At 33.4% G+C, this 27913-nt stretch overlaps 1 protein-coding gene across 8 annotated transcripts in view; it reads left to right on the plus strand.

The window, feature by feature from the left end:
* Nucleotides 1–27913, plus strand: part of NBEA (neurobeachin) — a 687041-nt gene that overhangs the window by 266880 nt on the left and 392248 nt on the right. For 7 of the 8 annotated variants that reach the window (XM_045977917.1, XM_045977919.1, XM_045977921.1 and 4 more), the window contains 3 exons: nt 3431–3869; nt 15214–15368; nt 17657–17783. In XM_045977917.1, the coding sequence (XP_045833873.1) occupies nt 3431–3869; nt 15214–15368; nt 17657–17783 (721 nt within the window). The remainder of the gene's footprint in view (nt 1–3430; nt 3870–15213; nt 15369–17656; nt 17784–27913) is intronic. The other variant, XM_045977920.1, reaches the window with a different exon arrangement.

Consider the following 27913-nt stretch of genomic DNA (forward strand, 5'->3'; position numbering starts at 1 on the left):
TTCTTACTGAAATATCAAAAACTGCTTCATTTTGAAATCATTGATTTATCAGTCACAGTAAACATAAAATTAGAATTATATTACTGTGTAAATATTTTAATGAGTCATTTGAAAATATTCCAATATTCAATTTTAATAAACTTAATTGCATTTTATAATTAAGAGGTCAACATTTATATTGGAGTTTCAAGTATCTAGTTAGTTACAGATTGTCATTGTTCCCTGAGAGTTCATTGAATGGAAAAGCAAAAAATTACGTTGTTGATGGAAAAACCTTATTATACAGTACCTTGTGGACACTAAATCAAAGATTTTAACTGTTTTTAGCAAAATTCTTATATTTCAGGTTCCTATACTGTTTACATTTTTGTGTTATGTTAAACATGCCATAAATAAAGACACTGAAACATCACATTAGGATAAAGTGAAACCTTAGGCCGAATCTGTAAATCAGCCAAGTTCAGACTAGGTGCTAGATTTGACTATATGCCTTTTGAGAATTAAATTCTGAAAGAAAATTTAGCCCATGCTGGTCACCATGCCACTGTGATTTCTTGTTAATGTTAGAGTTCTTATTTTGTTTCTGCATTTACATTTTCTGTCCTATTGTTGTAGAAGGTATTTAATTTTCTATTTAATTGCTATTTAATTTTCTACTGATTTTACTCCCCATATATATAACATATAAATGCAAACATGCATTAAATAAATTCAGTAATATGTCCTATAGAGGCAGTAACTGCCTTAGCAGTTGTTCTCATTCTTTATTCCCAGCTTACTTCATCAACTTTTGAAGTATCAATTATCATCTCAGTTTGAATAATCCCAAAATACATGGCTATATTTCTTTTGACTCAACAGCTATAAATATTTCAGAGATTCTGTACTCAGTTAATTTCAAAATTTAACTCATTATATTTTTGAACAGGAGCACCTGGGTGGCTCAGTTGGTTTCAGGTCAGGTCTTGGTTTCAGCTCAGGTCTTGGTCTCAGGGTTGTGAGATCAAGCCCCATGTAGGTCTCCATGCTCAGTAGGGAATCTGCTTGAGATTCTCTCCCTCTGCCCCACGCCCATTCTCACATACACATGTGTGCTTTCTCTCTCTCAAATATATAAATCTTTTTTAAAATTTTCTTTTTTTTATTTTTTTAGATTTATTTATTTTAGAGTGAGTAAGCAGGAGGACAGAATGAGAGAGAGGGAGGGAAGGAGAAGGAGAGAATCTCATGCAAACTCCCCACCGAGCATGGAGCCTTACTCGGGGCTTGATCTCAAAACTCAGAATCATGACCCAAATTAAAACCAAGAATTTGATGCTCAACTGCCTGAACCAACCAGGCACTGCCTCCCACTAATATTTCTGAACAAAGTTGCTTATCTTTTGCTTTCTTCCTCACTTAGTGGCATGTCTCCATTGTTTTTCTTAAGCTAGATATTCCAGAAACATCTTCATTCTTTTCCTTCCTTTTTATCCCAAATGTTATTATTCAAAGTCTTAATTTTCTGTCACAAGGTTTTATAAAAAATCTGAAACTATTACCTTACCTCTTACCTTTTCCTTCTCCAGTGCTTTGCCAGGAGTATTATTAAAATTATCTGTCTTCTCAAAACTTTCATGCAGTTATCTTAATTTTTAGTCTTGGAACAATAAAGAATATGTCTACCTATTTTTCATGTTGGTCAGTCATCTGGTGTTTGAATATTATTGTCATGTTCTGCTGATTAATCTTTTCTGTCAATTCTAACATCCTTGAGCAAACAAAACTATTTAATGAAAATGAGGAAAATGACAATAAAACACTCAGTTGTGAGAGATGTGTATTTTTAGCCAATTTAAGTGGATATTGTATATTAGGTTGAATAATATAAAAATGTTATTTTTTTAAAGTAATGTATGTATCTAATACAGTTTGAATCAAAAGGAAAGGAGATTGAAAGAAAATTTTCTTTTGGAAACTTGACAGAATTATTCTGAAATCTGGAAAAATTAATAAATTCACATACTCAGTAAATTTGGATGTCATGACATTAATCTACATTTAAGAAATTAACTGTCTTGTAGAGTCTAAGAACTAAGCCCTTTTGCTGAAGAAATCCCTTCACATTATGTTTAATCCTTTAGCATATGTGTATAAAACTTTGAACAATCTATGATTCCACCCCAAAAATAGTATTATCAAAACAACATTTCTCCGTGTTTTTGTTAGAGACTTCACCTGAGGTTTTATGAGATGTTTTGCTGAAATCAAAATAGCCTATTTCCTATTGGGCAGTCTTCTGATTTCCTGCCCTAATAACATTTCAAAAGGGAGAAACAACCAACCAAAATAACAAAAATCTAAGGGCAGTTTTATAGAACTTACAGATGTTCATTTTGAAGAGATCTTAGAAATAACTTACTCTGCCCTTCTTGTTTTACAAAGGATAAACTTAAATATAAATCAGAGTAAATCAAGTACCTAACATTGACTAAGTATCTACTTCATATAGGACCTGCAAGTAATTTACCTATAGTATCTTATTTTCTTCTTCCACATCACTTTATTAAGAGCTGTTATCCCTATTATACCTAGATTACATCAATTTTCAAGGTCATGATTTAGAATTTGATAACATTTTATTATATTGGGAACTTCTTTGTATTAACATTTGTATAATGAGATTGATAGGCATTTAGCATTTTAAAGATGTTTTTCTGTTTTAATTGATAATGCATGTGTATTTCATATCTGTATATCTTTTATCTGCTTCAGTTTTCACAAATTGAAATTTATATTTATTCACAAAGAGTGAGTATTCCAAAATAATTGTTCTTAAAGGCACATATAAGCTAAATTCTTGAGGAACATTATTTTCTTATTATTTATTCTTTTGAAATAATCATTTGGCATGCTTTTTGCTATTAACACTTCAGAATTTTAGGTGTAATATTATGTGATTTTAAAATAATATTTTTAACTAGTTTAAGTATTTTAACTATATATTATATTAATGGTTATTGAAGTACCAAAAAAGGTATAAAATTATTTTATATTTTTAAGGTAATATTAGAGAAGTATAAGAATTTCTCTTATATGTCTGGCAGCTGACAAAGGATAAAGAGGAACTTCATATGATAAGTATTTGTAAGCTGTTATAAGAAATTGTCAGGAGTACTATTTCTCCACACTTTTAAAGACATCAGTTTTGAAATGCCACATGGCTTTTAAAAGAAATAGGGTTCTGTTGAGACTTCCCGAACAAAATGACAGGTGTACATGGATGATATGTTTCAATCCAGTTGTGTTGTCATGCACATCCATTTAGCAGATTTTTCTTTGTTTCCCACAGGTCTTATTTTCTTTATTCCAATATGTCAGAATATTTTATTAATAATACTGAATTTTCACTTGTGAAGCTTTTTGTTTAAGCCAGTTTCTTTTATTACAGAAACTCCTGCTACATTTCCAGACACTATAAAGGAAAAAGAAACACCAACGCCTGGTGAAGATATTCAGCTGGAAAGTTCCATTCCACATACAGATTCAGGAATTGGAGAGGAGCAAGTGGCTAGCATCCTGAATGGGGCAGAACTGGAGGCGGGCACAGGCCCTGATGCCATGAGTGAACTGTTATCCACTTTGTCATCTGAAGTGAAAAAATCACAGGAAAGCTTAACTGAGAACCCCAGTGAACTCTTGAAACCTGCACCATCCATATCTAGCATTAGTCAAACCAAAGGCATCAATGTCAAGGAGATCTTGAAAAGTCTTGTGGCTGCCCCAGTTGAAATTGCAGAATGTGGCCCTGAACCTATCCCATACCCAGACCCAGCATTGAAGAGAGAAGCGCAAGCTATTCTTCCTATGCAGTTTCATTCCTTTGACAGGTGGGTACCAAATTTATTATTCATATTGCTCTAAACACAGAAGGAAAACTAGAGTTTATTTTTAAAAATATTAGGAGGAGCTCAAAAACCTTATATTTAGTAATATAAATAGTACTAAAATACAAAATTACGAAAATACAAAGAATATCAAATATCAATTTATATCAATTCATATCAATTTATATCAATATAAAAACCAGATTGATCTCATAGTAAGGCACTTAAATAATACATCTCAAAAAAGAAGTTTCAATATGGTATGCAAGACAGCACGTTAAATTCAGAATAGGGAAATGGCAGATTCTGATTATAATCCATCATCAGTGACTACACTACCTTGAGGAAGTGCTTTTATCTTTTTGGATTTAATTGTTTCATGGATAAAATGGGGGAGGGGTAAGTCCTATCTCTCTGTTCTAATCTGGCTCTAAAGTTCCTATATTATAATGCTAAAAACTATAATAACTGCTGGAGACTAAAGAAGCTTGCTTTAAGTAATAAAATTCAAATTCGAGTTTTAAATCCAAGGATAGAAAAAATTTGAAAATATGCATTGTCATCTGAAAATATGTGTGGAATTTTCAAAATCAATGTAAAGGCCATATTTTGAGTCATGTGTTTGAAAGTAAATATTGTTGAAAGGCATTTTAGGTTTCTAAACTATAAGGTGGCCCATATATCTGCACTCAAATGTTAAATCATACAAGGGTTTCTAGTTGAGGATCACCAAACTTTATTCTGTTCCATTATATATGCCATAAAAATGATAGTTCACGGAAGCAGGATAAAACATGAACCAAAGAATTTGTTCATGCAATTTATTCTACTATTTAAAAACTTATACAGCATTAGAAACATTATCTGAGGTTAGTCATAATTACTAACAATAATACTTAACATTGATAGTGGGACTAATATTTACATATTAGCATGTAAACTAAAGAATGTGTTTACCATCTGAATTAAATTGTGATTGAAGTTAAAAACACTTTCCCCTACCCAAAATTTATATGTGTGTATAAGATGATTGGTAAACAATTGTTTTTTAGAAAGAAAAATTCAAGCTAGAAAATCAAATGTTTCTTAAACTGGAGTGTCAAAAGTAAACATATAGTCAAAATGTACTAGCTATTCTGTTTTACTTTTCCAAGATAGCCATACTGCTTTGTACATTTTTTAGTATTAAGTGTTAGGGGTATGGCAGTAAAGGCATTTTCAGTTAAGATAGATTATCTTTTTTATATATAAATATAAATTAAACTTTACCTTTAAAGATTTTAACAACTGTTCTACATATACTTCTTGAAAATTTTATTGTGAAAATATAAATAGCATCAGTCATCATGTCGATATAAAAATGGATAAAAACAGTGTTCTCTACATTGAACATAAAGAGTAGTAATGGAGATGAAATGTTTGCAAAAAATTGTCATACAAGATAAAATGTATTAAGTCTCAGAATTTTAAAAACCTAAAAAAAGGAGGGGTTATAAAATGTAGGAAAATATTTTTTCTAACAGTTTGTGTTAATTATATTTGGATGTTCATTCATATAGTTTCTTGGATGTTGCTTATGCCATCTCAGATTGATGTCCTCTATTTTACCTATTTGGTTTATGTTCCCTGGATATATGTGCATGTGTCTTTATGAGTATATGTAAACGTGTGTATGTAAGTATCTGTAATTGTATATATTTATAAAAATGTTATAGTAATTTAACTTAGGGTCATAAAATTTTGTGTTCCACTTACTTTTAAATTATATACTTAAATTTTGTTAGAATACAAAACAAATAAATACAGAGAATTATTCTGATTTGCATAAGAGAATCCAGTGAAATAAAAATTAAGTTCAACATTTTTTGTTTTAATTTGAATTATTGTTAGAACAATTTTTTCATTAAAACAGCAAAAGTGCCAATATTCTCAGCTACTCAAAATTTATTACACTTTTGTGACTATTGCTTTAAAAAAATAGAACTTTCCATTTGTTCCTTGTAGCATTTGTGCAAAGTGCAGTGGGAGTGGGATCATTATTCTAAATTGCATAAGTAGAAATGAAATCGAGGCACACAAAGCATACTTCAGTTCTTTTTAGGAAAAGGATCTCTAGTGTAGTTAATATATGCAGTAGCTCAAGTACTATCAAATGTAAATGATGAGGTGATATTGATGAAAGGAGGGGATTGAGGTCTCAGGGGGCGCTGATGACGGATTGAACAGAAGCGGCCTCGCACTGCACGTAACTCAAGTCTGTCGTCTTCACTGCTCAAAGCCATAATGGGAGGTGGCAGTCTGAAATGAGTTGCCACGGCAAAGAGTATTATTTTTGAAATGCTTTCACACAAATCACTAGGCCCTGCATACAACTTAGTTTCATGCTTTAATGTCATCAGGAGGCACAAATTGGTGTGTCTAATTGTTTGCCACCTGCCAGCAAAATGAGCTGCCAGCCAGCCAGACGGGTTTGATTGTCTGTCAGCCATTCAATAGATTGAGAGTGACAACATCAAAAATTTAACTTCAAACTCTAGAGCTTTGAGCAGCTTTTCAGAGGCATCATCCCCACAAGTGCTTCTGGACAACTGCATTTTTCAATTATACTTCCAATATATTGCTACCATTTGCCTTATCTGTCTTAAGGTAGCTATAATTACATTATGAAGTATATAAACATATTTCTGAAGCACTAAAATCTGAAATCCAAGTTATGACATGTCTTTTAACATCAGATTGAATTCCTTGAAAATAGGATCCAAGATGACAGGACTTAGAAACAAAGTCCCGATGACTACCAGTTTCAAACACAGAATTATCATGGGTCTTACTCTACCAATAATGTATTTTTTATTTTTATCTTTAGTTGAAAAATAGCTATAGTCTTAGTTGCTCATTTCTCTGTAACCAAATCATGCTTCCTAATAATACTACTCAATCCCAATGGAGATCACCTAGGATTTTACTTTTGTTAACCAACAGTTTATTGGTTTTATTCTAAGCATGCTAACAATGTATTATTTATACTCATTCTATACTGCAAATTTGAAAATAGCTTCCTAAAACAACTGATGTAATTTGAGTCATGTTAACTTGTGTTCCACATAGGTATTTCTCCCCACTTGGATTGGAGCATTTATGAATTTCAGTTGTGAGATTTATAATATTTTCCTTAGTTAGATTATAACCTCAATTTTCGAAACATTTAGACTTACCTAAAATAAAACTTTTCTTTCAGTATCATTTTCTCACATTGTATGATGAAATATTATATAAATAGTCTTATTAACATATCTGGAAAGTACTGATTCTTTTTCCTTCATTTCTTCCAGTCATCACCTGTGCAGATTTTCATATATGTCTGATTACACTGAGTGGCCCTCACAAATTTGTTTTTATGATTGTAAAGCACTGAAAATGCTAGAGATTCGCTGGTTCTGTTCTGTAGTGAGGAAACACTGAATATAGAGGAAATACAGTTAGGAAATGATAACACTATCATGGTTTTATTTTGGACAGAAGTGCTTAATAATCTCATCATAGAACACATAAGCCAAATTGCGAAGTTCCCCAGCGGTGCAATCTCTTTTGATAGATTTAAATATAGATTTATAGCTTATAAAATACTCTTAGCTGAGCTGTATTTTTTATTCATTAGTACCTGTGCAACTTTTAGGTTGGTGTAATGCTTTTCTCTAAAACCACCGATTAAGTTTTATCCTATCTTTTATGTTAAGATTGTAATCTTATATGTCCACATGATTTTAATTTTTGGAGATTTTGGTATATATTTGTGATTTAGGTCAGTCTTAATTCCCCAGGGATTTCTAAGCTATTTCTCCCCCCCCCACCCCTTAGTTTGGACGAAAGATGGGGGTGGGGGGAAGAGGACAATATGCTTCTTCCTTTTAACTGTTACTGTGTTTTAGAAAATTATTTTATGTCTGGGATATAACAAAAAACTCACAATTGTGTTGCTTCTCTGGATAACAAACTTTGATCTTACATGATTTATATTTCATCTTTTGATTTTACAATCCCACTTACGTTTGAATCACTGGGTTTGATAAGTTCAGGCAGAATGTTCTGTATATTTTTCCATTCGAACCTAATTTCCTCACTTTCAAGTGTTTTATTCTCTGAATAAGAAAATCTCTAAAATAAAATTTGTAAATATTATAGGACTAAAAAAGCAATATAGATAGCCTTTATATTATTAAACTTAAAGGATAAGATTCGGGTAGCTATTTTCTCTCTAGCTTTTTAATATTTACATTTTTAACATTAATGCTAAGGATTACAATTTAGGGAAAATAATAAAGAAATGTTTGATATACATGATGGAATCTACCTATATTGATTAAAGATTATTTAAAATTATAATTACTGCTGAGGACTTCCATTTCTCTTCCTTTACTAATTTTTGTGAAGTGTTTTGCTTGTATCACTTAAAGGATGAACAAGTAATTGTAAGCCAAATTGATTAAAAGTCTGCCAACCTTTACATTTCAAGGTTTCTATGAAGTCTAGGCACTGAAATTCCAGCTTTCATTATGCTCCAAGTTTCCTGGGCATAGTATTTTAAGGCCAGTTGCCAGAAGATGCAGTTTTGACTAAGCATGGTGGTATCCTAATGTCCCTAATGTTGCCTTTGTCTCTCCTGGCATTTACACAAACAAGTCGGTGAGCTGAAAAAGTATCTCTCTTTAAGGAGTAGATTAATGAAATACTCAATTATTTCTTATACATATTTTTTCATTGGTATTCTAAATATTTTACAAAATAAAGACATACAAAACACAAAAATGTCATAGCAGTAGCCTTGTGATTTCTGATGAGCTGCAGTAAATTGTAGTATCAGCCTAAAGTCAATAACATTGTTTCTTTCCTAAGCTTCAATTTTTTCTTTCAAGATAAATGTTTAGCATTTATATAAGCCTTATTAGGGAAGAGTGTTAATCTGGAAATTAGGAGAATTGGTCATTAATAGTGGATCTCAATAATAATAATAATGGATTACAAAATTAGTTGTGTGATGTTACTTTTATTCTCTTTGGCTTTCTCAGCATATAAAATAATGCATTAGTTCTTAAAAGTCCCATAAAGTTCCAAACCCTATCATAAATGAAATGATCTTGTAATTAGTCTCAAAAACGTAGCAGATAGCTATTTTTGAACTTGGTTAAAAGACCTGAGTTCCAGAAAAGATAGGACTTGTCTATTCCCAAAGCTATCAGCTCACTTTAGGCCCTCAGTATCTCTCAAGAGGATTCTTTGTCTTATTTCCTAACTGGCCTCACTATTTCCAGGTCTCCACCACCCCAGCCAGTGTATCTTCCACATTTCTGCCAGAATCATTTTTTCTTTAAATGCAAAACTGATAAAAATTCTGAAATAATTTTTGCTTATTACAAAATGTATTACAAAATAAAAGATGATGAGCTTCTTACTTTGAAATGTCCTTACCTTTTATCAGTGATAAGGATGTATTTTTCAATTCCTTAAGTCTACTATGTTTTTTCCTATCTTTTTGCCTCACTGAGGCTTTATTACTGAACTTTTTCTCCTCTTGGCTGATTCCTATTGTGCTACTTTTAGATTCAGCTCACTGTTCCCAGATAATGCACATCCTTTGTGTTCCTGAAAGATCCTGTGCATAACTTTGAACAAAGCAGTTATTGAAATATATTGCACAGTTGACTTGTTGGTTTCTTGTATTTCCTTCAGGTATCTCTAAGGCATGGGTTATATCTTCCTTTCTTTTTATCCCTCAAACTTGTCAGGGAAGTTGTATTCCTTTAACTCGTCAGTGCTCAGTAAGTGTTACAGAAAAGAGAGAAGGAGCAGAAAGAAGAAAGGGATTCTTTTAGGGTGTCACAAATAATTACAAAACTCATTTGCCTTGATGAGTCACTATTGAAAAACCCTTATCTTCACTATCTTACTTTATACATATAAATATGTTTTTTCAACATATTTGGATGATTAATAACTGCTCCAACCATGTTCGCCCCTATCTTAGTTAATGGCAGCTCTGCCCTTCATGGTGCTTAAGGCAAAAATCTTTACATCATCTTTGACTTTTCTCTCATAGTCACATCCAGTTTTCTGCAAATGCTGTTTTCTCTGCCTTCTTAATACAGTCAAAATACTGACCATATTTTGCCATTCCGATCCAAACTACATCATTTCTTGCTTGGTTTATTACACTAAACTCCTAACTAGTCTTCCACTACTTTCCCTTCCCCCATTAAGTGTATCCTTAATACAACTGCCAGAATGGTCCTGCTTAACCTGAGAACAAATTCCTCCCTTGTTCATAAGGTTTTAGTGGCTTCTGATCCACTGTGAGAAAAAGCCAACGTCTTTACAATGGACCATAAGGACCTATGATCAGAACCCCGCTTACCTTGGTCTCACCTCTTACAAACCTCCACATCTTTTAGACTCACACTAGCCTTCTTCCTGGTCCCACTACCTGTGACACTCTTTTTTTTTTCTTTTGTTTTTATTTTTTTTCTTTATTTTAATATGTTATTCACCATACATTACATCATTAATTTTTGATGTAGTGTTCCATGATTCGTTGTTTGCGTGTAACACCCAGTGCTCCATGCAATACATGCCCTCCTTAATACCCATCTCTGGGCTAGCTCATTCCACGCCCCCCCGCCCCGCCCGCCTGAAACCTTCAGTTTGTTTCCCGTAGTCCATAGTCTTTCATGGTTTGTTGAGACCTTACCAGTTTAGCCAGTTAGAATGGCAGAGAAAAACAATTTTCATGTGGTTTCATTTATAATTTGTGGAACATAAGGAATAGCATGGAGGACATTAGGAGAAGGAGACAAACCATGCCTGTGACAGCCTTACACGCCTCACCGGATATCTTATAGCTTGCTCCTCCTGCACCTTCCAGTGTTTCCTCAAATACTACTTTTTTAGTAAGTCTTCTCTAAGCAATTCTCCTTATTCTTGTCTGTGCTTTATTTTTCTCTTGGCACTTTCCATCTCATATACTGTATTAACCCATTCATGTTATTGTATCTTCTGTCTCTCCATATTGGAATATAAGTTCCATGAAGGCAGAGGTTTTGTTTGTTCTATATATTTCTGTATGTCAGAATTTAGAACCGCCCCTTACATATCAGAGGCTCGGTAAGTATTTGTTGAATGAAGAACAAATGAATCTCAGATTACAGCCCAAAGATAGGATAAATTCAGTGAAATTTTACTTACATGTATTACATGTAAATTTACACTTACATGTATTATCTATCACTCACTCTATCACAAAACATAGTTAATCACTGAGTGGAGTATTTTGTTGATGTGAGTTAGATTGAATGATTTCTTGGCTTGTGCTGTTTTGATGATAACCTTCACAACCTTAGAGTATGTATGAGTTTTATGTAGTACAGAGGAATCATCTACTTATTTATAGTTTGCTGTCTTAAGGTATGGAGCAGAATTGTGAAATTGTGTGGGAAAACATGGAAACAATATTCTTGAGAGAGAAAAATGCAGTTGTAATGTGTGTGTAGAATAGAGGATTCTACGTCTGCATCTGTATGAATAGCAGATCTAGAAGGAGAGTGGAATATGTTAATAGTCTATATTGGTGGCTCTTAACTTTTTTGTGGCTGTATTTTTGAAACCCAGATAATTATTTGCTCACCCTAGAAAAAGTGTGTGCACTTCAGAATTTTATGTATACTTTAGTGTATTTATGGAATCGAAATGGGTACCCACGATAGTTACGAAGACTACTAGGTAAGGTTAAGCCTTTTGGTATGGATGGAATAATTTACCAAGTGGAACATGTTGAGTCCCTGATAGAAGATTTTGTAAGAGGTAAAAGTTCAGTTTTCACATAATATGTTAATCAACACATATTAATAAATGTAAACTTGCAGATTATTTATAAAATAGATTGTTAGGACACAGAATGGTTTGATGTGTTAGGGAATGGGCAGTGTTGAAGGAATGATGTTAAGGAACAGAATGTACAGGACTCTGATTCTAGTAAACCATCTGGCCATTATAGACAAAGGAGAGAGTAGGCTGCATGAAGTTGTGGACTGAGACAGGATCTGAGAAGTCAGTCAAAGCCAGCTTCCCACCTCTCTCAACCCAGCCCTGGTGACATGATCATCCTAGTCATTTGAACACATCAGTAGTTGGAAACTGGAGCTCATAAAAGTTGCTAGAGAATCTTCTTCCTGTTGGTTTTAATTTGATAGGGAGATTATTAGGAGTTTCTTCTTATTTCCTTTTCATATACCTTCAGATTTTTTTTAAAAAAATTATTTTTTAACTATAATTTTCTAGTCTCTCAGCCTTCCCTCCCATGAATTTTTCTTTTATGGGCATGATGCTGTTTGTCATTATTCTTGAAATATGATGCCTAAAACTGCACACAGGATTTTGTTTATGAGGTCCAACAATCAGAAAGTATGTCAGGATTATCGCTTCTTTCAAAACTGTGTAGTGTTGCTGGTGCAGACCTAGGGTTGCATCAGCACTTTTGGAAGTCATAGCAGCCCTAACAATTGCTATAGATCACATGATATTCCAGGCAAAGGGCGAAACATTTTATATGTATTATATCATTCTATCTTTTTAAAAATCTTACAAGCTACAAACTATTATGAGTCTCATTTTAAAGGTGAGAAGAATGGAACTTAGAGAGATTTACTTACCTAATACCACACAGCTAGAAATTGTGGAAGGTAGAATTCTAACTCTGATTTATCTGTCATTGAAAACTGGGTTTTTTTAGCCACTGTTTTACTATATTTAAATGCCATTTTGCACTACCAGATCTGCTGTGTTTGCTGTCAGTGAAGTGTCTGAAGACTTTCACATTAATTACTATTGAACCAGATGCTTTCAGTTCTTAAGTAGACTGGCATTTAACATGTTTGTATTTATTTACAAGCTATTGTTACAGGTTGTTGAGATTAAATATTTTTCTCCCATTCATATAACTGTTTTTCATAATATATTTTGCATAACCTCAGCACTTGACAAGATGCCTGTAGTAGTTCCTTAATAAGAGTTTCTGCCCAAATTTGGTGATGACCTGTTAATTAGGAATTTTGGGCGATAGTTCTACTACAATCTATAAATCTGTCTCACAGCACTATAAGCCAGCCCGTGTTTCTTATTTTATCCACAGGCATTTTAATGAGTTGTTAAAAAAAAAGTGTTACAGATTACTAATGACTTTTTTTCAAATCGAGAGTTGGTAATTTTGTCTTCTTGCTGGATAGCCAGGAAAATAGTGCATCTCAACAGTTTAGAAGTTTAGAGAAGAGTTTTTTGTTGTTGTTGTTGTTTTAAATAGACTTTTTTTTTTAAGATTTATTTATTTATTTGACAGAGAGAGATCACAAGTAGGCAGAGAGGCAGGCAGAGAGAGAGGAGGAAGCAGGCTCCCCGCTGAGCAGAGATCCCGATGTGGGGCTCGATCCCAGGACCCTGATATCATGACCTGAGCTGAAGGCAGAGGCTTAACTCACTGAGGCACCCAGGTGCCCCTAGAGAAGAGTTTTGATGATAAAACCAAATTACTAGGTTTTTTTTTTTTTCTTTTGATAGATCAGTATAACCACCTACCTTATATGATGTAGGCAGAGAATTATTTCACTTTACACAGTGGTAATAATAACATTTGTAAGAGAGCTTATGCTAAAAAAAAAAAAAAAACCCTTTTAAATACAATCTCATTTAATTTCTCCAGTTATATGTGAAGTATATGGCATTCATCTTGCCATATTTGCAATGAAGAACTGAAATTTAAAATCACACAACTTGAGAATGATTTAGGTCTCAAGACTTAGTCTTCTAGCTCCATGTCCTGTATTCTTTCCATAATGTCACATTGCTTCTCAATGTAATAAATGAAGGCTTTGGGTGAGGAATGGCCAACGAAAGGGTTGAAAGTATAAAGTGTACTTTTGGAAATTAGATAAGATAGTTAAGAGTTCAAGGTTGAGTCTAATGAATTAGATTCCACCTATAAAGAGTAAAGAAGGAAATATCCAGAAAGAGATAATGTAGATATTTTTTGGCATGAGTAAAATTATTTAAGACTGCAATACATTTGGTCACAAAAAATACTAAGTATTCCTTAAATTGAGAGTAATAATTCTTATAAATTTAGCTTTTGGATACTGAAGAAATCATTGAAGACAGCAACATAAGTGTTTCTAGGAAAAACAATATTATTAAGGAAGTTTAAGCTATAGACTTACTTGAGGATAAGCCACTGATATGATTTTAAGTAAAGCTTTTTAATGGGACAATTAAAATTTTTAAAATGTGTATAGGCATATTATGAGAACTAGTTTAGTTTGAAGAGTTTTGTACTGTTAGTCATAAATTTTCAAGCATTACATTTGAGCTCATAACATCTCATACATCTACTTTCTAGATGAAAAAGCTCAGTGATAGTTGAGTAACACTGGTAAATACTTTTTATATGAAGTTGCCGTCTGTATACTTTGAGAAGAATGAAGCTTCACTAAATACCTTATTTAGAAATAAAGATACTTATTATTTTAGATAAATAATTTATCTTTTAAAATTATACTCACTTATTCAGGTTAACACAATAACAAATTCAGAATTTTTTAGTGTGAAATTCATGTATGTTAAAGTAACATGGGAAACACCTGTGTTCAAAATGTCAAGTCTTGAAAGCTAAATAGATCTTTAACTGAGTATCGAGTGTATCATTGAGTTCTTTTTCATTATAACAGCTATGAAAAATAAATTTTTTTCAGAAAAATAAACTGTAACCTTACTATGCCATTAGATGTTATTCAGTAGTCCTTGGTTAATTTTTAACTTTACTATGAAGAAGCTTCAGAATCTGACTTTTGGAATGGTTTTTATGTTATGACTATTTTACAAATGGAGAGTATAATATGGATAAGAAGGACATTTTATGCATATATAATATGGATAAGAAGGACATTTTATGCATATTTTACCAAAAAACTCTGCAGATGCAAAATATTCTAACTTGAGCACACATTTTCCCAGTTTTTCCAGATTCATGATTCTAGCCTACAAGCCATCTTAAGAAAGGTTTGCAAACTCCACATTCTACATAAACATTTGCCAAACAAATTAAAGTGAACACATTTCACAATATATCCTAATGTCCATATCCCTTTCCCCAATGAAATTGGACTCAGAAATAAAAAAAGAGAAAGAAAGAAAGAAAGAAAGAAAGAAAGAAAGAAAGAAAGAACGAACGGACAATTAAATGTTGACGTATATGTCGTAGCAGAATCCAAAGCCTTGTGTTGGTTATTTTCCATCACTTCTTACTTCCCAGGAGTGTTGTGGTACCTGTTAAGAAGCCACCCCCAGGTAGTTTGGCTGTAACCACTGTGGGAGCCACTGCTGCTGGAAGTGGGCTGCCAACGGGCAGTACTTCTAATATATTTGCTGCTACTGGAGCTACACCAAAAAGTATGATTAATACAACAGGTATTGTCCTTATATATTTTTGTGATACCTCATCTTTTTCTTTCTGTTTTCTTTATCTTCATTTTTCTGCTTATTTGATCTTAAAAATTAAATTGCTCTGATCATTTGGGATTGTCATAATCTTTAAGAAGGTTCTACTTTATGTTACCACTTTTCAGAATTTGTCTGTACTTCTAAGACATTTTTAGTGGTCATTTTAGAGGACACTGTTGTGTTTGTTTTGAGTCCTCTCAAAACACAGTGCTGTTTACTTTCAGAGTTAAATCAGATTGCTGAAAGGTATTTGGGGAGCAAAACCAAAAGATAATTTAAACATTGAAGTTTGATATATAAAAATTAGTAAATAGTATCAAGAATATCACAAAATATGTTAGTGATAGAAAATAGATTTAGTGACATTTACTGGTTGAATCCTAATGTATATTTTTTGCAAAATCCTCTAAGGAAAGGCAGAGCTCCCCTAAGAACCTTAATGGTTTGCAAGTGCCTCAAGGTGATGGAAAAAAAAATGCATGTGAATAAGAACCATTATTTGACATTGAATTAATTTATGTACTTAGATTACAGTTCTATCCAATTCATTGTCCAACATTTTCCTAATGATACTAGGAACAGAAAATTCCAAATCACTACAAATTTTTAAAACCTGCCTAAAATAACCTTTATTTATGTAAATTTCCAGAAATGTTCCTGTTGATTATTAGCTAAATAAATCCTTACCCAAATCTTTGTGATTCCATTTTAGGTATTTATACAACGCAAGATGATCCCTGACTTTTCTTCCCTGACTATAGTAGCCTTCTCTTCTCCAAACTGTATAGCCTTGAACTTTTCCATCTATTATCATTACTTAGATTCTTCCCATTTTTATTAATTTCATAGCTCTTCTATGTGCTTTCTGTATCTATCTTGTTTATCATACCACCTGAGTCTGACATATCATGACCAACACATTTATGGGGTTTTAGTAAGTAGAATATACTCTGTTAAGCATATTTATATTAGCAAATAAACATTACTAATGGCAGTGTGTTAAAGAACATAAGACCCTTAGTTTATCTATATTATATATAAATATATCCAGCTTGTCTGAAGACTTCAAAGTTTTTCTATACAGTTTATAATCTCATTCTATATATTCATACTGCTTTCTAGAAATAGGAAGAAAAATATTTTTTTACCACAATATATATCAAACAACATGTTAAGATTTTGAAAATATGCCAGTATAGTTGAAAGAAATCTACATTTAGTGTCTAATGAATAATTCCTTATTTTTAAGAGAGAGGTTAAAAGAAAATTAAATTACCTCTTTTTTATCTTTATATGAAACAAGTTATATTTCCTTATAATTTCTATTTTATGAATTAATAATAGGTATAGAAAGTGATGGTAGCAAGAAATCTAATGATAGTATAAAGTACATAATATTACAGTGGAAAATAAAATGTAAGTAATTAAACGTCCTCCTCAGAAATATGTACAGACACACCTACACACACACACACACACACACACACACACACACATTTTTTATACCAACACTTAAACCGGGCCCATTGTCCAGTTTAGTTTTTGGCAGTTGTAGTTTAGTGTTTCAACAGTTTTGGCAGGTTAGTGTTGCAGCAGAATCCCAGTAGCAGTTCAGTTTTATGAGAATTAGTGTGAGGTAAGATAGTATTCAGGAACACTAGATGTCCCTCAACTCCACAGCTCTTTAATATACTTACATGGTGTATTATAGAAAAGTCTGTTCCAAAGTGTCATCTTGATATCGTTGAGGAGAACACATTATTTTAAAAGCAGGTACAATTATATTCATTATAGCCCTTCTTAAAACAATCATTTTATCAAAATAAGCATTTGATGCTTCAGGGCCACAAATTTATGCTCAGTTTGTTGTAAATTATATCTTAGATGGTGAAAATTAAAATATTATAATATAGCAATAAAAATAAATTTTTCATTTCTAAATTTGAATTATTTATCAGCCTCATTTTATCTAAAATTATTTTCATTTGTTGATGTCTTTTATTTATACCCCATTTGTAATAATGTAGTTCTGTTAGATTATTATAAAGTAAATCAACTGAATTTTAATGCAATAGCTTTTATTTGTAATTATATAGAGTTATTGGTGTATAATGGCCAAATGATTTTTTAATTATTGAATTCTGTTTTGAAATTCAGATGAGTAAATCTTCAAAATCAGATAGTAATGATATAATGAAAATTATTTTGTTAAATAAATTTATGCTTAAGGCTAAAAATTATTATTTTGGGAACAGGTGCCGTGGATTCAGGGTCCTCCTCCTCTTCCTCCTCTTCTAGTTTTGTGAATGGTGCTACCAGCAAAAACCTTCCAGCTGTACAAACTGTCGCTCCAATGCCAGAAGACTCGGCTGAAAACATGAGGTATACATAACTATCTTTTTTTTTTTTTTTAATATTTTATTTATTTATTTGACAGAGAGAGAGGTCACAAGTAGGCAGAGAGGCAGGCAGAGAGAGGGAGAAAGAGGCTCCCCACTGAGCAGAGAGCCCGATGCGGGGCTCGATCCCAGGACCCTGAGATCATGACCTGAGCCGAAGGCAGAGGCTTAAACCACTGAGCCACCCAGGCGCTCCCATAACTATCTTTTATACTCGTTTTCCAACTCCATCCTCAGACATAGTGAAACAGTACACAGTAAATACAAAGGTATAGTTAAGAATTCTTGAGAAGAGCTAATTATAAATTTAGTGCTATATTGTATAATTGTATTGTTCTGGCATTTTTAAAAGTCACTCACTATATTTCAGAGCCTAAACGGAGGTGGTGGGTTACTGATGTTCAGTGACTGTGCTGAATTTGTCATCCATTGTCACACAGCCTGTTACTTTTTTCATTACAGTAAAAACATGCACAAATGGTAACATGATAACATTGTGCACCTTTGCAGTGGTGACGAAAAGTTTAAAATATAGACTTTCAAAATAAATCTGCAAAATTATATGTAATACATGTAATTGAATAAGTGAACATTATCTTCTTCTTCATGCTGAGTAGATAAAAATTTATGGTAGCACATCACAGAGCATTCTTTGAAGACTAGTCCACAGCTTTAGAGTTAAATAACACACACATACATGTGTATGTGTGTGTATTCATGTTTTACACTTGATCTTAGCCAAAGGGCTGAGAAGCAACGTGTATTCATGTTTTAGATTCAAGAATTATACAAATGCAGAGTATAAAACCTCAGTGAAACAGTGAAGACACTCATGTTAACCATCACCCAAGTAGGGAAATACAATGTTCCAAGTACCACAGAAGCCCCACCTTGTGTTCCTTTTCCTGTCAGTAATCTTGCTTCTCTTCTGATTTATAATCCTGACTTTTAATATGAGGGCAGCTTTGTCTTTTTTTGAATTTTAGGTAAATAAAATTGCACAGTACATGTTCTTTTGTCTAGAGCATCTTTTGTTCAGCCTTGTGTATGAGATTCATCTGTGTTGCATGTAGTAATAGTTTATTTTTATTCCTTTGTGGTTGGATACTATAATTTACTAGTCTTTTTTACCGATGATGGGCGTTTTGGGATTTTCTAGGTTTAGACTATGACAAATAATGCTGCTTTTTATGCAGTGATGCTGCTTGCACATTACTCTTGAGTGTGCCACACATTTGCTTGCGTGCATGTCTGTGGGGTAAATAACAAGGAGTAGAATTGCTGATTCATCTGACTGTGTGTGTTCAGTTTTACTAGATAATCCCAAACAATTTCCCAGAGTGCTTATGAAAGTTTACTAATTCTGCAGCAGCGTATGAGAGTTCCTGTTTCTTCATAACTTCAGTGGTACTTAGTACGGTCACTCTTATATTTTAGCCCTTTTGGTGGAAATATTTCATCCTATTTGTAGTTTGCATTTTCCTTGTGGTTAATGGGTGAGCATCTTCTTACATATTTATTGGTCTTTTGATTTTATTCTTTTGTGATTTGCCTGTTGAAATCTCTTTCCCATTTTTAAAAATTGAGTTGTTTTTCTTCTTGTTAGTAATTTGTAAGGTTCTTTATGTATTTGAAAATGGCTCATTTGAAGATTATATGTTTTATCTATATCTTCTCCCATTCTGTGACTTTTCTATTCATTTATATGTTATGTTTGGGTCCACAGAAATTGTAATTTTACTGAAACTCAATTTGTCAAATCCTTCTTAGTGCTTTTTCTATTATAGATGAAATTTTTGCCTATGTTTTTCCCACCTTATCTCCTGGATGCTTTATTATCTTTTATATTTATATGTACAGTCCATTTAGAATTGAGTTCTGTAAATTTAATGGAAGTAGAGTAATATGAATGTCAAGATGACCCATCATCGTTTACTTAAAAACTCTTCCTTTCTCCTATCTTTGCCACTCTGTCACAGATCAAGTGCCCCTAAATGCTGGATTTGGTTTGCCACTCAGTTCTGCCCCATTTGCCTGTGTGTCCTTGTGCCATACTGTCATAATTAGCTTTAGGTTTAATAAAGGTCAGTATCTGCTTGACTCAGATCTTTCCACCTTGTCCTTTCTTTTTCAATAAAGTCTGAAATATTCTTGATACTTAGCATTTCTATTTAAATTTTAGAATCAGTTTGTCAGTATCCATATTAAAAAAATCTTGATGGAGTTTGGCTATGAATGGAATTCATAGATCTATTACAACTAAAATCTATATTGCATGTATAGATCTCCTTCAATATTGAAATTTTCAAACTGTGAGGATCATATATTCTTTCCATTTCTTTGTTTTGTTTTTGAATTTTTCCTGGTAACAATATTTAGTTTTCTAGGCAAAAATTCACATGCTCCTATTTCATTTATTCTTAGGATTTTAATATTTTGTATTTGAATTGTTTTTCTCTAGTTAGTTTTCAGATCGATATTATTGAGACCATTTATTTATATTGTTTCAACTGAGTAAAAATAATCCTTTCTAGTATACATTTGAAACAATGGACTTTATCATTTTAATGAGTTTTGATCAGTTTATATACATATAAAACCACCCATTAACCCAGAAAGCTCCCTTTTGCTCCATATATAATTCACCCATCTTTGCCTCAGGCAAACACTTATGTACTTTTTAAAAAAATTTTTTTAATTTCTTTTCAGTGTGCCAGAATTCATTGTTTATGCACCACACCCAGTGCTCCATGCAATACACACCCTCCATAATACCCATCACCAGGCTCACCCATCTTCCCACCCCCGCCCCTTCAAAACCCTCTGGTTGTTTTTCAGAGTCCATAGTCTCTCACGGTTCATCTCCTCCTCCAGTTTCCCTCAACTCCCTTCTCCTCTCCATCTCCCCATATCCTCCGTTTTATTTCTTATGCTCCACAAATAAGTGAAACCATATGATAATTGACTCTCTCTGCTTGACTTATTTCACTCAGCATAATCTCTTCCAGTCCTGTCCATGTTGATAAAAAAGTTAGTATTCATCCTTTCTGATGGAGGCATAATACTCCATAGTGTATATGGACCACATCTTCCTTATCCATTTGTCCGTTGAAGGGCATCTTGGTTCTTTCCACAGTTTAGCGACCGTGGCCATTGCTACTATGAACATTGGGGTACCAATGGCCCTTCTTTTCACTACATCTGTATCTTTGGGGTAAATACCCAGTAGTGCAATTGCAGGGTCATAGGGACTTACGTACTTTTTAATAGTGTAACTTAAATTTGACTTTTCTAGGGTTTCATGTAGATGGAATCATACAGAATATATTTTTTTGTGTGTCTCTACCTTCTTCCATTCAGATTTTGAGATTCTGAGATTTGTCCATATCTTTTTGTTTTCTGTGAACATTTAATATTCTGTGGACATTTGAGTATAAGGCTTGTCTTGGACATACATTCTTGGGTAAATAACTTAGAGTAAAACTGCTGGTTGTATAGTAAGTATATGCTTATCTTTATAAGAAACTGCTATTTTGGGGCACCTGGGTGGCTCAGTGGGTTAAAGCCTCTGCGTTCGGCTCGGGTCATGATCTCAGGGTCCTGGGATCGAGCCCCGCATTGGGCTCTCTGCTCAGCGGGGAGCCTGCTTTTTCCCTCTCTCTCTGCCTCTCTGCCTACTTGTGATCTCTCTCTCTATCAAATGAATAAATAGGATGTTTAAAAAAAAAGAAAAAAAACTGCTATTTTGCAAAGTGGTTGTATTGTATTGTAGTCCTGTCAACAATGTATAGAAGTGCCAATTTGTTCTCCATTCTTGTCAACACTGGTATTGTTAATCTTTTTAATTTAAGACTTTATAATGGCTAGGTAAGCATATCTCATTTGGTTTTATTTTTCATTTTCCTAATGATTAATAGTGAGAAGGTTGTTTTTTTGTATGTCTTACAGCCAGTGTAATCTTTTGCTGTTTAAAAAAAATTAGATTGTTTTTCTCATTGAGTTAGAAGAGTTTGTTATATATTCTGAACATATGTTCTCTGTTAGATTGCATAATTTTTCTGTTCACTTTTATATTTTTATTTTGTTAAAAGTGTTTAGAATAGGAACTTTCTAATTTTGATGAAGTCCATTGTTTCAAAAGTCTTTTCTGTTGTGGTGTCTTAGTGTCCTAAGAAATCTTTACCCCAAAGTCATGAATATATTCTTACGTTTTCTTCTAAAATTGTAGTTTTTAGCTTTTATGATTAGGTCTGTGATCCATTCACTTAATTTCTATGTGTATGGTGGGGAAAATGTTGAGGTTTGTTTTTATTCATTTTCATATCAGTTTTTCAGCACCATTGAATTATCTTGGCACACTGGTTTAAAATCAGTTGACCATCTATGTGTGGATCCATTTCTAGATTCCATACTGTTCTATGACCTATATGGCTATTCTTATGCCAATACCTTATTGTCTTCTTTACTGCAACTTCATAGTAAATCTTCAAAGTAGGTAGTGCAAGTTTTCTAACTCTCTACCTTTCTACAATTGCTTGACTGTCCTAGGTTATTGGCATTTTCATATAAATTTTAGAATTTGTTTACACTTGACAGTTTCTAAAAGAAAACTGCTGCAGTTTTAATTAGGATTGTATTGAATCTTTAAATTTAATGAGAATTGATGTCTTAATAATATTGAGTCTTCCAATCTTTGAACATTGTCTATATCCATTCATTGAGATCTTTACTTTCAGCAACTTAAGTGTAGTTTTCATTGTAAAGGTTTTATGCTTACTTTTGTCATTTTTATTATTTTTACTTGTCTTTGATGATATTCCAATTAAATTTTTTACTTTAAATTTCCAATTTTGAATTAGAAGGCAAACAAAAAATAGCCGATACTGTCTGTCTCCATTTATATAAAATGCGAATAAATTTATCATAACACAGAATAATTTGATGACTGCCTGTGTCAATTATACCTCAGTAGAGCGGAGAAAAATGAAACATGTTAACTGGATGTTTATTGTGTATAGAAAGACAGTTTGGGGTGCCTGGGTGGCTCAGTGGGTTAAAGCCTCTGCCTTTCGCTCAGGTCATGATCTCAGAGTCCTGGGATCGAGCCCCGAATCAGGCTCTCTGCTCAGCGGGGAGCCTGCTTACCTTCCTCTCTCTGTGCCTGCCTCTCTGCTTACTTGTGATCTCTGTCAAATAAATGAATTTTAAAAATCTTAAAAAAAAAAGAAAGACAATTTACTTTTGCATATTTGACTTTATATCCTGTAGCTTTGCTTAATCCACTTAATTTTAGTGGACTGTGGTAGTTTAGAACTATTCTTAACTCAATAATTATATTATCTGTAGTTTCCTTATTATTTTCAATGTTTAAGGTAGTGTCATTTGTAGTTTTAGTGATATTTATCCCTTAAGCCTTTGAAAATTCACCAGTGGAGCCAAATCAAAATGAAATTTTCGTTATGGGAGAGTTTTAAATTACAAATTAACTTTTTTTAATGGATAAGTGACTATTCATATTTTGCTTATGGGAGGGTGGGGTTTTTTGCATCAGTTTTAGTCATTGGTCACTTCTAAAAATTTAGCCATCTTATCTAAATTGTTGGATTAATTGCCATAAAGTTTTTCTATTTTATTATTTTAAAATATTTGTAGGGTGCCTGGGTGGCTCAGTTGGTAAAGCAGCTTCCTTCACCTCAGGTTGTGATCTCAGGGTCCTTGGGCTCCCTGCTCAGTGGGGAGTCTGCTTCTTCCTCCCTCTGTGCCTCTTTCAGCTCCTGTTCTCTCCCTCTCTCACTCACTCTCTCTCTTGCAAATAAATAAATTCTTTTAAAAAATACAAAAAAATATTTGTAGGATCTCTAATAATGTTCTCTCCTTCATTCCAGGTTTTGTTAATTAATATCTTTTTCTCGCTATTGATTTTTCAATATTTGATTTTTTTCTAGAAATTAGCTATTAGCTTCTTTCAATTTTTTTTAATTTATTTATTTTTTCAGCGTAACAGTATTCATTGTTTTTGCACAACACCCAGTGCTCCATGCAAAACGTGCCCTCCCTATTACCCACCACCTGTTCCCCCAACCTCCCACCCCTGACCCTTCAAAACCCTCAGGTTGTTTTTCAGAGTCCATAGTCTGTTATGGTTTGCCTCCCCTTCCATTTTTTTTTTTTATATAAACATATAATGTATTTTTATCCCCAGGGGTACAGGTCTGTGAATCGCCAGGTTCACACACTCCACAGCACTCACGATAGCACATACCCTCCCCAATGTCCATAACCCCCTCCCCCTCTCCCAACCCCACCTCCCCCCAGCAACCCCCAGTTTGTTTGTGAGATTAAGAGTCATTTATGGTTTGTCTCCCTCCCAATCCCTTCTTGTTTCATTTATTCTTCTCCTATCCCCCTAACCCCCCATGTTGCTTCTCCATGTCCTCATATCAGGGAGATCATATGATAGTTGTCTTTCTCCGATTGACTTATTTCACTAAGCATGATACTGACAGAATGGGAGAAGATATTTGCAAACGACACATCAGATAAAGGGCTAGTATCCAAAATCTATAAGGAACTTAGCAAACTCAACACCCAAAGAACAAACAATCCAATCAAGAAATGGGCAGAGGACATGAACAGACATTTCTGCAAAGAAGACATCCAGATGGCCAACAGACACATGAAAAAGTGCTCCACGTCACTTGGCATCAGGGAAATAAAAATCAAAACCACAATGAGATATTACCTCACACCAGTCAGAATGGCTAAAATTAACAAGTCAGGAAATGACAGATGCTGGCGAGGATGCGGAGAAAGGGGAACCCTCCTCCACTGTTGGTGGGAATGCAAGCTGGTGCAACCACTCTGGAAAACAGCACGGAGGTTCCTCAAAATGTTGAAAATAGAACTACCCTATGACCCAGCAATTGCACTACTGGGTATTTACCCTAAAGATACAAACATAGTGATCCGAAGGGGCACGTGTACCTGAATGTTTATAGCAGCAATGTCTACAATAGCCAAACTATGGAAAAATTCTTTCAATTTTTTTTGTGTGTGTTTTCTATTACACTGAATTCTGCTCTTACTAATTCCTTTTCATTATTTGAGGCTTACTTTTTTTTTCTCTTTCTAGAGTCTTTGGATGGAAACTTATAATAGGAGTCTAAGCTATGGCCCATGGGCTAAATCTGCCTGCCACCAGTTTATATCAAAAATAAACTTTTATTGGTATATAGTCATATCATTTGTTTATATACTGCTGGTGATTGCTTTCACATTACAATGGCAGAGTTAAGTTGTTGTAACCTCTCTATAGTATTATCTAAAAGCTTAAAATATTTACTGTACCCTTTAGAGAAAACATTTACTGACGCCTTGCTTAGACCATTGATTTTAGATCTTCTTTTCTATTTTTTTTTTTAAAGATTTTATTTATTTATTTGACAGAGAGAGATCACAAGTAGGCAGAGACGCAGGCAGAGAGAGAGGCAGAGAGAGAGGAGGAAGCAGGCTCCCCGCGGAGCAGAGAGCCCGATGCGGGGCTCGATCCCAGGACCTTGAGATCATGACCTGAGCCGAAGGCAGCGGCTTAATCCACTGAGCCACCCAGGCGCCCCAATATGAGCTTTTAAAGCCACAAGTTTTCCTTAAAGGACTGTTTTACCTATGTTTAACAAATTCCATTGTAATATTTTAATTTTCATTCAGTATTTTTCTATATTTCCCTATAATTTTTTTTGACTCATAGGTGTTTTAGAGGTGCATTTTGAAAATGACCTTTTCTCATTTAAGTGCAAAGCTGTGAGATCCATCCAACATGTTCAATAGGTCCTTCCATTTGTATTTCTTAGTAGTATTCCGTGGTGTGGATATATGACAGTTCATTCAACCATTCACTTATTAAAGGCCATTCAGTTTTTTTCTAGTTTTTGGCTTTTATGAAAAAAGCTGCAGTGAACAAATTTTTTTTTGTAAACATAAGTTTTCAGTTCTCTAGGATAAGTGCTCAAGAGTGAGATTACTGAGTTTTATGATAAGTACCTCATTAGTTTTATTTAAAAAAAACTTCTACCAGCAATGTATACATAATCCAGTTTCTCTTCATTTTTACTGACATTTGGTGTTGTCTTTTTTTTTTTTAAGTCATTCTGGTAGGTATGTATCAGTACATACCTACCAGATACTGATACCTCATTGTGCTCCTAGTTTGTCATGTTCCTAGTAGATGATTCTAAACATCTTTTTGTGCGCTTTTTGTCATCAATATTAAAGTTTCTCTTCATTGTAATATCTGTTCATATTTTTTGCCCATTTCATAATTGATTAGCTTTCTTATTTTTAAGCCTTCAGAGTTCATCATATTTTCTCAATACTACGCCTTTCTCAGAAATGTGGTTTGCAGTTGTTTTCTTCCAGACCGTGGCTTCTTGTTTCATCCTTTAATAGGGTCTTTGGCAAAGGAAAACTGAATTTTTGTTGTAATCTGACTTACCATGCTGTCATATCTAAGAATTCTTACCCCCACTGAGTCCTAACGATTTTCTCATATGTTTTCCATAAGGTTCTGTGGCTTCATAAATAGTTTCACTTTTAAGTCTGTGACCCATCTTGAGCTAATTTTTGTATAAGGTGTGAGGTTTATATTGAGGTTTGTATTTTTGTCTATGATTGTTCATTTGCTCCAGCACTATTTATTCAAAAGGCTATGCCTCCATATGAGGCATGCTTTTAAAGTATTTTAAGGCAAGTCGAGAGTGGTCTTTGTTCCTGGGCTAATTTTGTTACACTAAGAAGGTGTGCTGGGATTTCTCCTGAATGTTCAATGTATTTAATGAGGTCTTTTCATTTGGTGGGAGGGAACACAGACATTTCTCAGCCCTTTGTGAGCTATAGAAAATGTTTTTGTTACAGCTCTTTCATAATTGTTCTTCCCTCAGAATTTGTCCTAATTCTAACCTTGGGAGCTTTCAGATGTCACATACATAGATTGTTATTCAAGTGAAGACTCCAGTTATTGGAATTATTTCTCCTTATAACTTTTTCCTCTTGGGTGTTCTGTCCTCCAAATTCTATTCACGTTGGCCTGCCTGAACTGTGGTTTTAGTCTTTTCAACCCAGAATGGTTGCTGGGTTCTGTATTTGCCCTAATAAGGGAAATACCTCCACGCAAGAAACCTGAATAATGGTGGAAATCAATTCATTTTTTTTTCTTTCCTTGGGGTTTATGGTCTTGTGCTACTTTTGTTGCCTGAAAACAGCTGTTCTCTGTATTTTGTACATATTTCTACTTAATAGTGTGGGAGGTAATTCTAAACTATCTTACTCCCTCAAGGTGAAAAAATGGAATTCGATATTTTATATTGTAAATTAATTCTTTTATAAATTTCATTTTTTATTCTTTGCTGGCATATATAATCCATTTTGTTATATTGAACTAATATCCTGAAACAAAATTTTAACTACTTATTATTCTAATTATTTATCTATAATTCTTTCTAAATAAATATGTATATACACAGTCATTTCATCTGAGAATATTGATAGTTTTATCCCCTATTGTAATCTTTGCACCTTTTTTTCTTGTCTTATAGTACCACCTAGTACCGCCAATGCTATTTTCTATAAAAGTGGTTAGAAAAAGCATTTTCTTCATCTTAGATGGGAAGCTTTGAGCATGATTAATTATGATGCCTCCTCTCTATTTACTAAAGATTCTTGATCAAATATAAGACATCTCTTGTGTTTATTAATTAACCAAGAGTTGCTATGATTATGTGTATTGAATTTTATTGTACTCACAATTCCAAGGATTATGTTTTAGACACATTTGAGCAGCCATTATTTGGCCTACTGCATTTCTGCTTCTAGGATTTTAATGACAGACTGTTTGATACTCTTCCATAGTTCTTCATTTCACCTGCAAACACACTCTCTTCTCTCTCTCTCATATTTACATATTCTTTTATTCTCTTTTTGTTTGTTTAATTGGCCTATCTTTAAATTCACTAATTCTCCTTTAACCTTATTGAGTCTATTGATAAGCCTGTTGAAGGCATTATTATCTCTTTTGCTATATTTTTTTATTTCTAACATTTTTACAGTTTCTTACTTTGT

The sequence above is a fragment of the Meles meles genome, chromosome 14, assembly GCF_922984935.1.
Source record: "Meles meles chromosome 14, mMelMel3.1 paternal haplotype, whole genome shotgun sequence".
In the NCBI taxonomy this organism is placed as follows: Eukaryota; Metazoa; Chordata; class Mammalia; order Carnivora; family Mustelidae; genus Meles; species Meles meles.